The 14,569-nt window shown below is 47.6% G+C and overlaps 2 protein-coding genes across 2 annotated transcripts; one reads left to right on the top strand and one right to left on the bottom strand.

Moving 5' to 3' along the window:
• Positions 1-541: 541 nt before the first annotated feature.
• LOC112894377 (phosphoribosylaminoimidazole carboxylase, chloroplastic) lies at positions 542-7,000 on the bottom strand. The gene is made up of 16 exons (XM_025962068.1): positions 6,611-7,000; positions 6,295-6,510; positions 6,082-6,193; positions 5,651-5,713; positions 5,434-5,572; positions 5,200-5,255; positions 4,642-4,715; positions 4,379-4,526; positions 4,129-4,302; positions 3,901-3,988; positions 3,714-3,827; positions 2,848-2,945; positions 2,623-2,740; positions 2,160-2,254; positions 1,413-1,519; positions 542-887 (listed from the first exon to the last, which is right to left on the bottom strand). Exons 1-16 carry the CDS (start codon positions 6,793-6,795, stop codon positions 797-799), a joined length of 1,878 nt encoding a protein of 625 aa, XP_025817853.1. The 5' UTR covers positions 6,796-7,000; the 3' UTR covers positions 542-796.
• A 4,287-nt stretch (positions 7,001-11,287) lies between these two features.
• On the top strand, positions 11,288-12,324 carry LOC112894444. Its single transcript, XM_025962165.1, has one exon. It carries the CDS (start codon positions 11,518-11,520, stop codon positions 12,082-12,084), a length of 567 nt encoding a protein of 188 aa, XP_025817950.1. The 5' UTR covers positions 11,288-11,517; the 3' UTR covers positions 12,085-12,324.
• The last annotated feature ends 2,245 nt before the right edge of the window (positions 12,325-14,569 follow it).

The following is a 14,569-nucleotide window of genomic DNA, read 5'->3' as shown; positions in this document are numbered from 1 at the left end:
ATTTCGGACTGCAGAGGAGAGAAATGAGCTCAAATAGGGTGTGGAAGGAGTGAAAACTGGGTGGGGTATTTATAGGGGGGTTGGGGATGAAATTTGAAATTTTTTGCAATTTTTTCAAATTTTTTGGAGTTCAAACGGTCAAATAACGGCTAGTTCAACGGATAGTCCGCGTGGACCAATCGAAACACGCCACGTTACTCCCGCCCCACCCCTCTCGCCCGCGCACGCCGACGCCAGCACACCGCCTGGCTCCCGCCCGCACGCGCCTGCCAACGCGGGTGAGAGCGAGGCGATAGCGCCCGCTCCCGCCCGGCGAGATGGATCCCGCCCTCTTTCTCCCTCCCGTCCGCGCCACCCCCCGTTGGCACCAGACTACTGTTATTCCAGTTCATGCTAGATGCAGTATTTCGCCGGCTGCTGCCGCACTGCCCAGCTGCGCGGCTCATGCTGCAGCAGCTCTACCAAACGCCTGTGCAACAGTCATTCTCCTTGGGCAGGACGCAGGACGTAATACTGCTAGGTACAGTCGGGCGCCGTACTCTGAGCTTTCACCCCAACCATTTTCCCTCTATAAAAGTCAAGTCACACGTTTTGTTAAGAAATCCGTTCCCTGACGGGTTGGTGGACAAGTTCTGAAGATAGCACAGTTAGCTCGAGAATTGCAGACCGCGAACTAAAGGATTTTATTATCTCCCCCAACTTCGGACCATATTGCTCCGCCAAAATTGGATGTGAAAGAATGCCACCAGAATTTAGCCGTCAGCTATGTTCCTCGAAACCCTGGTCCTCGCCCCTTTCACTTCAGATATTCCTCCCAGCCTATGTTCTCAAGCCTTTCTGCTTTCTCCAAGACCATGTCCCGGAGATCGTCCTGGTATTTAAGCACCCTGCAAGAAATAACAGGTCAGAATGGTATAGCATAACAGCATCAAAGGGAGAAATGACTGCTACTCATAGTGCGCATTAACCAAGTATTAGATAGGATTTGGAAAAGGGTGGTTAGAGAAATCCCAAACAGTAAACACATGCAGAACTATCAACTCGTTGCCAATTTCGAGTGGATAGTCTTTCATCTGAATGTAGACAGTAGACACAATATTTGATACTGTTCTTGTAAAATCAATGACCAATACAATTAACTGGCCTATTTTCTTGATTACATCAATTAGTTGTGGCGTTTGGCAACTTGATCAACTGGAAATCACACTATCTATAGCCCCCACATAGCAGGCAGTTCTCCAATACTACTATACTAGGCAGTGGCAAAGATTTGAAGAATTAATGTAAGCAAGACCAACCCCAAACAGGCTCGCGACGCAGATATTACTAGTGGTCTACTGCAGACAGTTGCACTGGCATCATTCAGAACTACAAATTTGCATGCAAATAACAATAGTAACAAAGAACCATACTTGTCCGTAAGCTCAGGATCTCTTGACGCCAGCATCTTAACTGCCAGCAAGCCTGCATTTTCAGCATTCCCAATAGCAATAGTCGCAACAGGAATACCTTTTGGCATCTGTGGAAGTGGTAAGAATATCAACGATCAACTTCATCCATAAGAAATAAGTAGTGAAAAACAAAGGACAACCATGCACAAAAGATGATGACAAAACTAATCATTCTATAGAACTAAATGATCAACAGTAATTTAACTAAACTGGTGATTCGTTTATGTGGGTGCTCTGGAATGCCTATTCATTAGCATGCTGACACCCTTAGGTGTCATTTGCTCTATTGAGGCCCTGTGAGAGCCTAGCTGCAAGATGTCAAACATCATTCACCAAACAGTGCGATAAAAGTAAATGGTGCTGTCCAAGTCTACAAAAGAATGTAGCAGGCTTGAAAATTTTAACACCTTTCATTGTGAGGTGAAAGTCCCAAGCAGAAAGACATGTTTCAGACTGCAGCGCCAACATTCTATGCTTGCATTAAAACCGAAAATTTGTAGCCGCATTGAGAAATGATAAATGCAAAATTAAAACCTCAATGATCAGACCTTAAATGGAAGAATCCAGACAATAGTACAATACAAAATGCGAAAGCAAAGCATCTGAATGTATGAGAAGAGTGTGCACTGAATAACAGCTACGATTATCAAATCTCTATGGCACAAACTTCAATTTGAATCTTAAATAGAAGAACTGTAACACACTAACTTGCACAATAGATAGGAGGGAATCAAGTCCCGAAAGTGACTGAGTCTTGACGGGTACTCCAATTACGGGAAGAGAAGTCAACGAAGCTACCATCCCTGCAACAACACAGTTGATGTTATCTGATTTATCATGACGAATCGTAAGCTCTATGCATATGGAGGTCAAACAGTTTAATGTTAAACCCATTTCATCCAGAAAAAATACTATGTTTCAGACTCTCCAGCACATAACTGATAATTGGTGGAATATAAAATGGTGAAATGCTCCAGCTATATACCATCCTTCCACATTACTTAGTTCTAAGAAAATGCAGTAGAATACTGAACAATTAAAATATCGCATATACCTAATTGCCACAATAAGAAAAAGAGGTGTAGCAACAGACACAGGATTTGACCTTGAAAGTTTAAACAAAATATCATGGTGAATTCAGGAGTGTGTTTTTCTGTCAACTGATACTTGCCTGGTAAGTGAGCTGCTCCGCCTGCGCCAGCAATTATGACCTCAACACCCCTGTCCTTTGCAGACTTAGCAAAATCATACATCCGCTCTGGTGTACGATGTGCTGAAACAATTGTAGTCTGCAATATTCAGATATCCATCATATTATAATAATTACATTTTCATCAAACTTGACTAGGTATGAAAGCAGGTTATCTTAGAAAGAGAATGATTTCAGAAATCAAACCTCAACAGGTATATTAAATTTTTTTAATATCACCTCAGCATCTTTCATTACATTAAGATCAGAATCAGACCCCATTATTATAGAAACACGAGGGCTAGCTGCAATAAAGTTTACATTGTTTCAGCACTCCTTCAATCAACTAGAATGAAAATGTGAAAGATTGTTCCAAAATAAAGGAATATGGAAATGGCATAAGAAAGCATGAAGAATTCACGGTGGCAAGTATAAACAGCAAAGAAATTACATGGTGTCAGATTAAACAATAACAGCGAGTGTCATAAAGGTTTGCTGCGTACATGCACGTTAATTCAAATGAGTTCTTTGCATCGTGGGCATCCTTTAGATGGCCTACCCAAGCAATGTAACCATGCTGACGAACAAAGGGCACACCACAATGGCAGGGATATAAGAGAATCTCCTAAGAACATTTATATTGCCAGATGAAAGGGGATCTAAGCCCATCCATATATAAATGGGGACGACTTGACCTTTAAGAAAGGGGCTATCCCTTACTAGCCATTGCAAAATGTGTCATATCTTATTTGCCATCTGTATCTCACTGGCATGCGTGTCAATGACAGTGCCAAACAAGGGATCAGGGGAAATTGCAACCTCAGCAAGGGGTGTACCCTTAAGAAACCTATCTCTAGAATTAAGGGGAATAATAAATCAATCTGACTGAATCTAATCTCTAATGTAACAAGCCCACCCTGGGCCTGGCGTGAACAGTAGCGTGGTACGGCATAAGTGAACAGTAGCTCGTGTGAAAAGTGTGCCAGCCCTTGGGAGGTTTGGTGCTCATCCTACCACCATTGCATGAGCCCTAATAGGGTGGAAATGATACCTTTTATCAGTGAATGTAATACCTTTTTTGGGGTCATACGTGTCCCTTTGCAGCAACTTGTCCAGGCGTGATTTTACACTCGCCTTTGAAGGTCCCACAATTGTAATGTGACCCATCTTTCTTTGTTTTCGCATCTCTGAAAGAACAAATTTCTGAACATCACTTTCTGACTTCTTGACTTAGGAGTTGACTGTGTAGATTGAACTAACCTGGTTTTGCATACCAATGAACTGATGCACCTGGAATACTTAATGCCCTCTCAATTAGCTGATGAGCCAAAAAGAATCCTGCTTCACCCTATAGCACAACCAAAGTCCAACATATTACTACAATAATTACAATAAGAACCTTGAGACCTGCTAAGGTAGCCTAATCAATGTTCAATATAGTCCAAAATGTAATGATAAGTGAACACAAAAGAATATGGAATCAACTACCTCATCCTCTCCCAGGATGTTGTACATTATTGCAGCAGGTGCTTTCATTGAAGGATCACCAAGGGGCATTCCAAGAATGGCACGTAAGTGCTGCTCGTACTGTGAGGTGTAACATGACTCAATTGTGTGATGCCCGCTGTTGTGAGGCCTAGGGGCTACCTCGTTCAATAAAATCTAGTGAATGGAGAAAAATGTCAACAATGCTCCAGGAGGATTAAATTATGAAATAAAGGTAGGTGAACCAACAAACCTCATCATCTTCTGTTAAAAATAACTCTACAGCAAACACACCAGCACCTTCTAATGATTTGATAGCTTTTTCAGCCACATCAGTAGCTGATTTCTTTATTTTGGCAGATACCTCAGCAGGAGCTTCAACAATATGACAGATGTTATCCCTGGAAGTTCCAAACAAACGTGTTGTATTTCGAAAACTCAAAAGGACAGAGCAAACTGCAAACGAAAGGAAGCAAGAAAACATGGCGAATTATCATTACAAAAAGAACATCTTACTTGTGTATGGTTTCAACAACAGGATAGCAGACTGTAGAACCGTCTCTGCTCCTTGCCACGATTACAGAAAGCTCCTAAACCGAAAGGACAACAAAATCAAATAAACAGTAATTAGCATAAGTACCTTATGGTGCCCAAAAAACAACAAATGTTGTAATTAAACCAGTCTTTCTTATCCTAACATGACATCCATTAAGACATTTTATTTTTCAGCAAACAAATATCTTCTGGCTAACTTGCAGAACACATCCTATGTTCGTGTTCATTTCATCAATATATGGAAGAGCGAGAACAAGCACCAAGAATAATGTGCATATGCAGAAACCACCATGGTACTACCAGGGAGTTAGCATGGCTTGAGAAATAGCTATTACGATCTTTCAATACAAAAAGAGGGCCAAAAAATAAGAGGTTCAATTTACCAAACATACAGATGAGTTGCACCATTAGGATCAAGCAGGATAAGATAATCAAAATAGCTGCAGGATGTCAACGAAATATTGACAACCAAAGATTTCAATTTTTTACTTAACCAAATAAAACTGAATTTTAACTAACCTTTACGAAAGGAGTCCATCGCTCAACATACAATCCATGCTCAAACCCACCCAACGCTGCAAAAAGTAAGAATGCCAAGAAACAATAAATTAAAAAGTATGGACCTCGGATTAATGGCTAATCAAGGACACAAAACTAGCATCCCAAATAAGCTAATTTTCAAAATTAGTAAACAGTTCAAACAGAGAAACAGTGCAGCTTTTAGAATTCAAAGAAGAAACCTAAATCCCTTACAAGCAACAACAGAAGATAGATCCTCTTTCTTTTGGGCAACAGCATTGCCTCGACCATCATATGCTAACCTCTTGCTTTTTACCATTAGAGGATAGCCAAACCTTTCCCCTGCTTCCTCTATACTGTGTAAAGTATCTACCTACAAATCAAAACCACGAATTATATAGTGACAGTAGAAGCTACGATAAAATCAACTCGTTAGAAGTTGGTGCATTACTTCCATGAAGTCAGGCAAAGGGATCCCAAATTTTGAGAAATGCTTTTTCTGCCTGTACTTGTCCTGCAATTGAGTGTATGGAACTATCAGTAGATCAAACGTTGCATGTTCAGATAAATGAAGTTGTTCAAAAGGATATCCTGAAGAGAACGAATTCCAGGAGATAGAACCTACTAAACTAGAACTCAAACGACAGCTAACTACATTGTGTGATACGACTGGTTCTGAATGATCAAGAGATTGAACCAATAATAATTTGCTAGAGCATTCACAGTTTGCATAGCGCAAATCAGTTGAATGTGCAGCTGCAATTATATTTTTCATCTCTGACGAGCTAGATACAGCATCTTATGAAGCTATATATATTTTGTGTTTAAAATCTCAAAGCAGTAAAAATGAACAGATGGTTGGCAGAATCAGGAAAAGTTTGCCTGAATAATCGTGATTGTAGAGGCTTTGGGCTCGCAATCAACACCCTGTTTTTCCAGCTTCTCAAGTGTTGCGGCATCAACATGCTCAATCTCCACTGTAAGGACCCCACACCTAACAGAAGAATAAAAAAGGATGAATCACGGCAGTTCACCAACATTGCATAAGATACGACCTCCAAACAAAAGCGTGATAGGATAGCAGCTTTCGCCTACCTCTTAGAAAATTCCCGGACCGCGTCGCCGTCGCTGAAGCTCCCCACGACGTGCTCGTGGCAAACGGAGCTCGCCGGGCAGCCCTGGAGGGGGTCCAGGATGACCATCTTAATCCCCATCTGGCTCGCCGCCTGGCAGAGCATCTTCCCCAGCTGGCCGCCCCCCAGCACCCCAACCACCGTGTTGGACACGCCGTGCACCGGCGGGACGCCCTGCCTGGAACACAACACGAGCATCATCACATCACGCACCCACACGTACCGGCCATCGATCGCACTCGGCGCGAATTGGTGCCATGCGGAGGGACTCCACTCACCGTTCGGGCAGGGGCGCGGCGGGCTGCATGGAGGCTCGGGCGCGCAGTGAGAGCGGCGGCGGCGGCGGCGGCGCGGCGGCGGGGCCCCGGGGCCTCCAGACCGCGCGGCGCGGGCGGGCGCCCGCGGAGGGGAGGGAGGAGGCGGTGGAGGCGGCCGACGGGGCGTTGAGGAGCCTGGCGCGCATGCTCCCTGCCGGAGGCGGGCCGGTGGGTAGGGTTCAAGCAGGGGGTTTAGGAGGGGGACAGGTGCGGGGGGAGAGAGAGGTGAGGGACGGTCGGTCGCAGGCGCGGCGGCGGCGGCGCTGAAAGCGATAGGTTGCTTTTGATGGGCGTGGCCGCCGCTCGCTCCGCAACGCAACGCAACAAATAGGCATCCGCTTTTCCGCGTCCGCCCCCTACGGGCTACGGTTTGGATTCCCTGCGCAACGCAAACGCGACGCACAATCTTTGCATGAATTTCAAACAAAAAGTGAGAGAAAAGCTGTTCTTGGTAAATTTCTGGGTGATTTCTAAGGGGGATTAAATTTTAGTCTCACATACATTGTATATTTGAACACCAATTAGAAGTATTAAATATAGTCTAATTACAAAAGCATTGCATAAATGAAGGCCAATTCACGATACGAATCCATTAAGCTTAATTAGTCCGTATTTTGATCAAGTAAGCATACGCCAATGATGGATTAATTAGATTTAATGTATTCGTCTCGTGAATTAGCCACCATTTATGCAATTAATTTTATAATTAACATTTATTTAATACTTCTAACTGCTATCAAACATCCAATATGATGAAACTGGGTAGATCCAATGGATCCTAGGAGCATCTCTAAAAGTGTCTATGTCAGAGGAATGCTCCAGCCGGGTAGCGGAAAGCACCCGCCTCATCCTAGTTAAGGATGGGTTTGGAGGAGACTTAGGGGCGCTCGATCGGTGGACAGATGAGCGCAGGAATGACACAAAGATTTAGAGTGGTTCGGGCCGCCGGAGTGTAATACCTTACGTCCACTTTGGTGTTGTATTGATTGTGTAAGCCTGCCTGGAACTTAGCCTGGACTTGTGCCTGTGTATCTGAACCCCCTCTTCTAACGAGTGCACTCTCCCTTTTATAGTCCAAGGGGAGTGCTTACACTGCGCGGGACCCCGACATGTGGGTCCGGCCAACAGGAGCTTGTTCTACGAGAGATACGGAGGTCATCTCCTCGAGCTCCTCTCCGTAGTCCTCTTCGATCGAGAAGTTGATGTGCGTATCCACAGCCAGGATATGGCCGTGTACAGCCTTATCTTGCACAGCGTCCGGTGACAGCGTTGCCCAACAGTGAAGTCGTGCTGTCACTGTTGGGATGGAACCTCCCGCCAGGCGGTGAAACAGCGCTGACCCATTGTGTGCGTACTGTTACAGCGCACGCCTTGACTCGCCTATTACAGGCCATCATCACGCGCGCAGCGTCGTGATGGGACTGTACACAGTCCGCGCACTGTGCACGGTGATACGACGCGCCGCCTTGAAAACAGACGGTCTTACCGTAGTGTCAGCCTACCTGTCCCGTGTGTCAGTGGCAGGCTGCTCCTTTTGACTTGGGCGCGCCCGGCCCAGCTACCGCATTAAATGCTGGTAGGTGGAGAGGTGACCCGTAAGGGGCCTCCAGCCGCAGGCACGCGGCAGGGCCAGCCCCGTTCCCTCAGCAGGACGGCACATGGCAGCGCCGGACCTCTTCCCGGGGGAAGGGGGGTCCGGGCCCCCAAGGCCGGTCGAAGCGGGCTGGCCTGTGATGGGCGGACCATCACACGTGGCGCCCCCGGACCTCTCTGAGGAGACTGTGTCCACAGGAGCTACCCGAGGGCTCTTCCAACCTTCCTGGGGACGCGGAGACCCCTGACCCGGGGCAGCTCGGGGAGGGTCCGGAGACCACGGTCCCAGCTGTCAGACCCTGATCGTATGCCACGTCCCCCAGAAGCCGAGGGGGAGATTACGTATTTGTGAGTTCTTAAGGACCTGGACACCCTAGCAAGGGTACCCCTGTCTGTATGTACCGACAGTCTAGTACCTAGACCTTGCTAAAAATTAGTAGGAACAAAAAAGACCCTCCTCACCAACAGTTCCTAATAATTAACTCCTAAAAAATTGAATTCCTGCCGTATCGTCCATACGTGGCCCAACTGTTTGATTTTTTCCTCAAGCAACAACGTCCTCGACCGAGGACTCCACGGCTCCAGAAGAAAAAAAAACAGAGCGCTGCGGACACCGTGCCACCAGAAGATCAAATTCTAAGCACACGTTGAAGGCCGGATGGCGATTTCGGAGCACGCTGGGTGCCGACGGGAGCGAAGAAGACGACAGCATGTGAGGCGGCGACGGGAACCAGGACGAGTGTGATTTGACCAGCACGGCATTTGCGGAGGGAGGCGATGCAACAGTGGCCACGATGCAGAGGCAAATGGCGCGCAGGGACGATGGAAGCGGCGGAAGATGCCGTGCGCGGTCGATTTTGGTGTCTGAGTGGCGCGAACTTGCGATAGGGAGCGTGGGGACCTGGCGGAAATTTGCCTCCTGGTGCTGCGTGTTTTGGGTGCGCGAATAAATTGGGAGTTGATTTTAGGAACTCTTGGAATCTATATTTGTTGATCACATCCAAAATTAAGTTAGTGGAAGTAGATTTTGAGCACTCTTAGAGATGCTCTAAGTATAGAATCGTGTTTCTAGTAGGCATTCTCGCTTTTTTTCTTTGTAAAGTGAGGTTCTAGGACGCGATGCATATAGTTAGAAGGAGATTTGCGGTGGGGCATTTAAATTCCTACTGTATTTATTGATCTATATGCTATGCTTTATCTCGAATTCTACCAACTGAGAGGAGTACTCTCGTTATGACTTCGGCTTGTCATGACTTCGGGTGTGTTTAGATACAAAGGGCTAAACTTTAGTCTAAGGGCTAAAGATTAGCTCCTCAAATGGAGGGCTAAAGTTTAGCCCCTTTTGCTGTTCGGATATAAGGGAAGTTTAGCTTAGAGTGTACAAAAGACTCATTTGCCCTTAATTAATGTCATCTAATTAATGCCATATAAGTCTTGGATGGGAAAGGTAGAGAGTTTTTTGTCATCCAAGACCACTTTTAGCCCCATTTAGCCCATCTTGGAGGAGCTAAAGTGCTACTAGAGGCTAAAGTTTAGCAACGTACTTTTAGCCCTCCTGTTTGGTTCTCCAAAAGCTAAAATAAAACTAAAAGTGAAGGGCTAAAGGGCTAAAGTTAAGCACTGCACTTTTAGCCCTCCTATTTGGTTCTTCAAAAAGCTAAAGTAAAACTAAAAGTGAAAGGCTAAAGTTTAGCCTCGTGGAACCAAACGGCCACTTTCTCCCGTTGAATTCACGAGAACACACAGTTTTCGTGCATGGATCAGACTATCAGAGAGAGTAGAGGATTGGACGGGCCTCACATAGCATTAGTCTTAGCCCAGCTAGGCTTAGAAATGAAGAAGGAAGGAGCCCAGAGGCACGGGGAAGAAGAAGCAAGAGAAGACCCTAACCAACAAGATCTTTTAGTAGCGCACAAGTTGCTTGAGCTCTCAATGATGAGCCCTCCAATGATGAAGCACGGCAGCTCAAATCAGATGAGAGGGACGCGGCGAGTCCGCCAGGCGGCACAGTGAAAGTGCAGCCAACCTCCTCCCAAAAGAGAGGAAGAAAAGGCTCGGCCGGCGCATCCCGATCCGGCAGTGATCGCCTCGCCCAAACTTCCCGTGAGCCTCCGCCTGCCTCGATCGATCGCCATCTCTTTCGCGCAATGCTACGGTGCGGGGCACTTGCCGCCGGCTCGCCGCTGAGTCACCGGCGGCAGAAGCTTGTGGATGTCGTTGCACTGGACGGTGCCACGGCATATGGACGCAGCGGCGGCGCCCGTGCTTGCCCGGGCTCCGGCCAGAGAACTTGCTTTTCCCGGCCTCGATGCGATTTTTTCCCGGCCCGCATATGTGTGGAGTAGTAGCATGGTCATTTTTTAGCCAAAAAAAAGGCTATATTAATATTTTCATAATGAGGGGGGAATGGAAATATGGATGCCCTGGCAAAAGAAAAAAGAAAGAAACGTGAATTGTTTGGCATGGAATTGGCCGTTTTTATTAATTTTCTTCAGTTTCAATTCCCATAAAATTAATATTTGATCTACCTTCGTTTGCACAAGTATACACGTCTGATTATATTGTGTACAGGTACAGCAGGCATGGTTCACGCATCACTGTCTTGCTGCTCGTGTGCATGACCCCGGAGAGGGCGAGAAGCAACCAAAGCGCCCCCATTATTTATTTCCACGCAGCATACAGCACCTTCTCCTTTTCCAGTAGAATTAATGAAATGTTTTTCCCCATAACTTAATCAACAGGGTCGTAATATTACTGCGACACATGCATGGACAGGAAAAATCGAGCAAAACATTACCATCTCGCTCACGAGCCCACCGAGATGGACATGAGATGCGTACCAGCCCGCCAGCAGATTCGATCCCAGCCGCAGATCCCGAGCGATCCAGGGCTTTCAGGCGTCCCCGGGCCCTCTCCCTCCTCTTCCTTCTTATCTCCAGCTCGATCGTGTCACGAGCTAACGACGCATCTCCTCCACTAATCTTGCACTTTTTCGGTGCACTGGTAGCTTCGGCTGTATATAAAGGTCGCTTCTGTACACCGCCATAATCCACATTGCATTCGAGCAAAGCATCGTGCTCGTGCCATCATACTAAACTGCTAGCAAATCGTACTGGCTGTTCAGCCATCACCTCATCATCATTAGCCAGCTCTCTCTCTCTCTCTCTGCCGTATTGATTGATACAAGAACAAGAGATCGCTAGCTACATCTTTCTCCGCATTAATACGCGAGTAATCTTTGATTCGGTGCGTGACCCAGATCGACGGAGATAGTAATGGCGCCTAACGGGGACGCAGCGGTCGCGGCCGCACCGGCGCCGGCCCCGAAGGCGGCGCGGCGGCAGGCGAAGCCGAGGAGGATCTCGATGGAGGGGCTGCAGCGCGCCATGTCCGACCTGGCCCTGGAGCTCGCCAGGGACAGGAAGGCCGCCGACGCCAAGCCGCAGCCGCAGCAGCTGCTGCCGGCGATCACGGAGCAGCAGGTGGAGGACGCGCGGTGCGAGTGCTGCGGCATGCAGGAGGAGTGCACGCCCGAGTACGTGCGCCGCGTCCGGGAGCGCTACTGCGGGCGCTGGGTGTGCGGGCTGTGCGCGGAGGCCGTCAACGGCGAGGCCGACAGCCGACACGGGGGACGCACGGAGGAGGCGCTGGCGGCGCACATGGCCGTGTGCGGTCGCTTCAACCGCGTCGGCCGCGCCAACCCCGTGCTCATGCAGACGGAGGCCATGCGGGAGATCCTGAGGAAGAGGTCCAGGTCCAACAGCCCCAGGGACCACGGCCCTGGCGGCGCCCTCGCCAGGAGCTCCAGCTGCATCCCGGCCATAACCAAGGACTTCAACTGAGCTGCGGCTCCTTCTTGGCTTCAGCTTCGTTAGCTAGCTGGGCATGGATGGGCTTGTATCTTTTGTAGTAGCATGCATCAACATGCTAGTTAAGTTTGCAGTTTCTGGCATTTTGCTAGGTGAATAACCGGTTATCTTTCAATTTTCATTAGGAGAACAATTTTTTTCGTGGCTTTGTAAGACGTTTCGGTTGTACTATACACACATAAATATTAAATACTGATAAAAAAATTGTGAATATCCAATCTATTCATGCCATCGTATAGAAACTCTGTGTGTTTGTCTAGATATCTACCAACATATTTGTGAATTAAATCTATCAGATTTCTAACTATTGGATCTTCGAATGATGGTCTATTGGCCTACAACTTTGTATAAGAGAAAGGCAAACCTCATCGTTTCTTATTCCTACATCGGCTTCGAATGAATGCTTTTATCCGGCTCCTCATCGCCCCTAGCTATCTTCTGCCTTTCCTTCGACGTCGTCGTCGTTTCGGGCTGCCAGCCTGCCACTACGAGAAGCACGTCTGGCTCGTGGGCGCGTACACGAAATTGTTTGTGGTTTTTGGTCGGAGTTAGGCCGTCGGCCCACGTTACAATAAATTACTGATGGGCCCTGGCTAGAACCTGATGGGCCTGGCTTGTCCGGCGTTGGCTGGTCAGCTGACCAGTGGCGAATTTTTTTTAAAAAGGGTTAAAAAAATTTTAAATTCGAAAAAGGGGTGCCGATTTGGAAAATTTCTAAAAATGGTACTTCCCGCCCATCCAACGGGCGGGAGGCGTAGGGCCGGAGGTTCCCGCCCATCCAACGGGCGGGAGGGGCCTGTTCGCAAATAAGAAAAAAATTTATTCGCGAAGAAGGACCTCCCGCCCAACCAACGGGCGGGAGGTCCCTTTTCGCGAATAAGAAACTTTTCTTATTCGCGAACAGGCCCCTCCCGCGGCGGCAAAGGCATCCCGCCCGCCCAACGGGCGGGATGTGCTCTTTTTCTTATTTTTGGTCGAATTTATATTTTATAAACTATTTAAAATTCATATTTTTTTCAAATACAAGAATTATTTGCCATACTCTTTTGTATACATATAAATTTTTTTAAAAAAATCAATAACAATATTACTCTGCTTCTCATTACTCATGCAGATCGATCTGATCCACTGCACGGAGGTCGAAGCTGCATCTCAGATCACGTTGTTTGACCGTGGAGTACGTGTACCGGAGGCACAGTACAAAGAGAGCTTTCGTCGGATTCATGGTAACTTGACGCGAGCGTTACGTGCACTGGCGTGTTGCAGCAGAGATGACGAGGGGGCCTCCAGTTCATCTCATGCGTCCGCCCACATATACTCAGCTGGCCCATCGACCTCTGCAGCATCGCATGCAGCGTCCAGCGGTACTGCCGCCAGTTCGAGCTGTAAGTCCTTTATAATTATCATTTCAATCAACTTTAATTTACATGATTAATTTCGTATAATTTACACAACTTTGATTTACACGAGAGTATGGTGAATAAAAATTTTGTATTTGAAAAAATATGAATTTTAAATAGTTTATAAAATATAAATTCGAATAAAAAATAAGAAAAGGGCACATCCCGCCCGTTGGGCGGGCGGGATGCCTTTGCCGCCGCGGGAGGGGCCTGTTCGCGAATAAGAAAAGTTTCTTATTCGCGAAAAGGGACCTCCCGCCCGTTGGTTGGGCGGGAGGTCCCTCTTCGCGAATAAATTTTTTTTCTTATTCGCGAACAGGCCCCTCCCGCCCGTTGGATGGGCGGGAACCTCCGGCCCCACGCCTCCCGCCCGTTGGATGAGCGGGAAGTACCCATTTTTAGAAATTTTCCAAATCGGCACCTCTTTTTTGAATTTAAAATTTTTTTAACCCTTTTTTTAAAAAAATTCACCAGTGGCCGGTGCCGGACGCGACGGATCCACCACGAGGACACGAGGCCCGCCGCGGTTGTTGAGCCAAGCCACGGAGGAACATGGGCAGGCACCTCCCCTGCACTGGTACAACTAGCTACCTACCAATCCTCTCCGACCCTGTTTTTTCTTTTTTTCCCTTCCTCTCCCTGACCGCGTTCAGCTATTCAGTTATCATTTGCAGGCGGCCTTCGAAGCATGTACAAATAAGGCGTGGCTCTGCGAGCAAGTCCATGTGCCGCCGGTATCATCGTCGTCGACCCGCCACGTTGACCATCTTCCGGGATGAAGCCATCAAGGAAAGTTTATTCCGCGACGAGGATCTTATCCTATCCTCAGGATCCTCGTCGGCGAGGACTCTCCGAACCGGCCTTCTCTCCCCTGGAAACTGGAGTTGCTTCACAAGTAGAGTAGCCCATCCAGCTGATCCGCTGCCGATGATTGCTGCTTCGCGACCGCCAACTGTCCCTGCTCCTTGGCGACCGCACGCCTCGCCGAGGATCGGACCCGGCACGCCACCGGCTACCGATCCAGTTGCAGCGAGCACCGGGCGTGCCTGCCTGCCTGT

The sequence above is a fragment of the Panicum hallii genome, chromosome 5 (genome assembly GCF_002211085.1).
Source record: "Panicum hallii strain FIL2 chromosome 5, PHallii_v3.1, whole genome shotgun sequence".
Taxonomy (NCBI): domain Eukaryota; kingdom Viridiplantae; phylum Streptophyta; class Magnoliopsida; order Poales; family Poaceae; genus Panicum; species Panicum hallii.
Note: the sequence above shows the minus strand (reverse complement) of the source record. Positions and strands in the feature narration are given on the sequence as shown.

Bases quoted from the DNA above. Each gene is read 5' to 3' on its own strand.
- LOC112894377 (XM_025962068.1), bottom strand. From the start codon at position 6,795: ATGCGCGCCAGGCTCCTCAACGCCCCGTCGGCCGCCTCCACCGCCTCC. The intron at 4,303-4,378 runs GTTTGTTGGTTC...TCCATTCACTAG, and splicing joins TTTTAACAGAAGATGATGAG to ATTTTATTGAACGAGGTAGC. The intron at 3,989-4,128 runs GTAGTTGATTCC...GTTGTGCTATAG, and splicing joins ACATCCTGGGAGAGGATGAG to GGTGAAGCAGGATTCTTTTT.
- LOC112894444 (XM_025962165.1), top strand. From the start codon at position 11,518: ATGGCGCCTAACGGGGACGCAGCGGTCGCGGCCGCACCGGCGCCGGCC.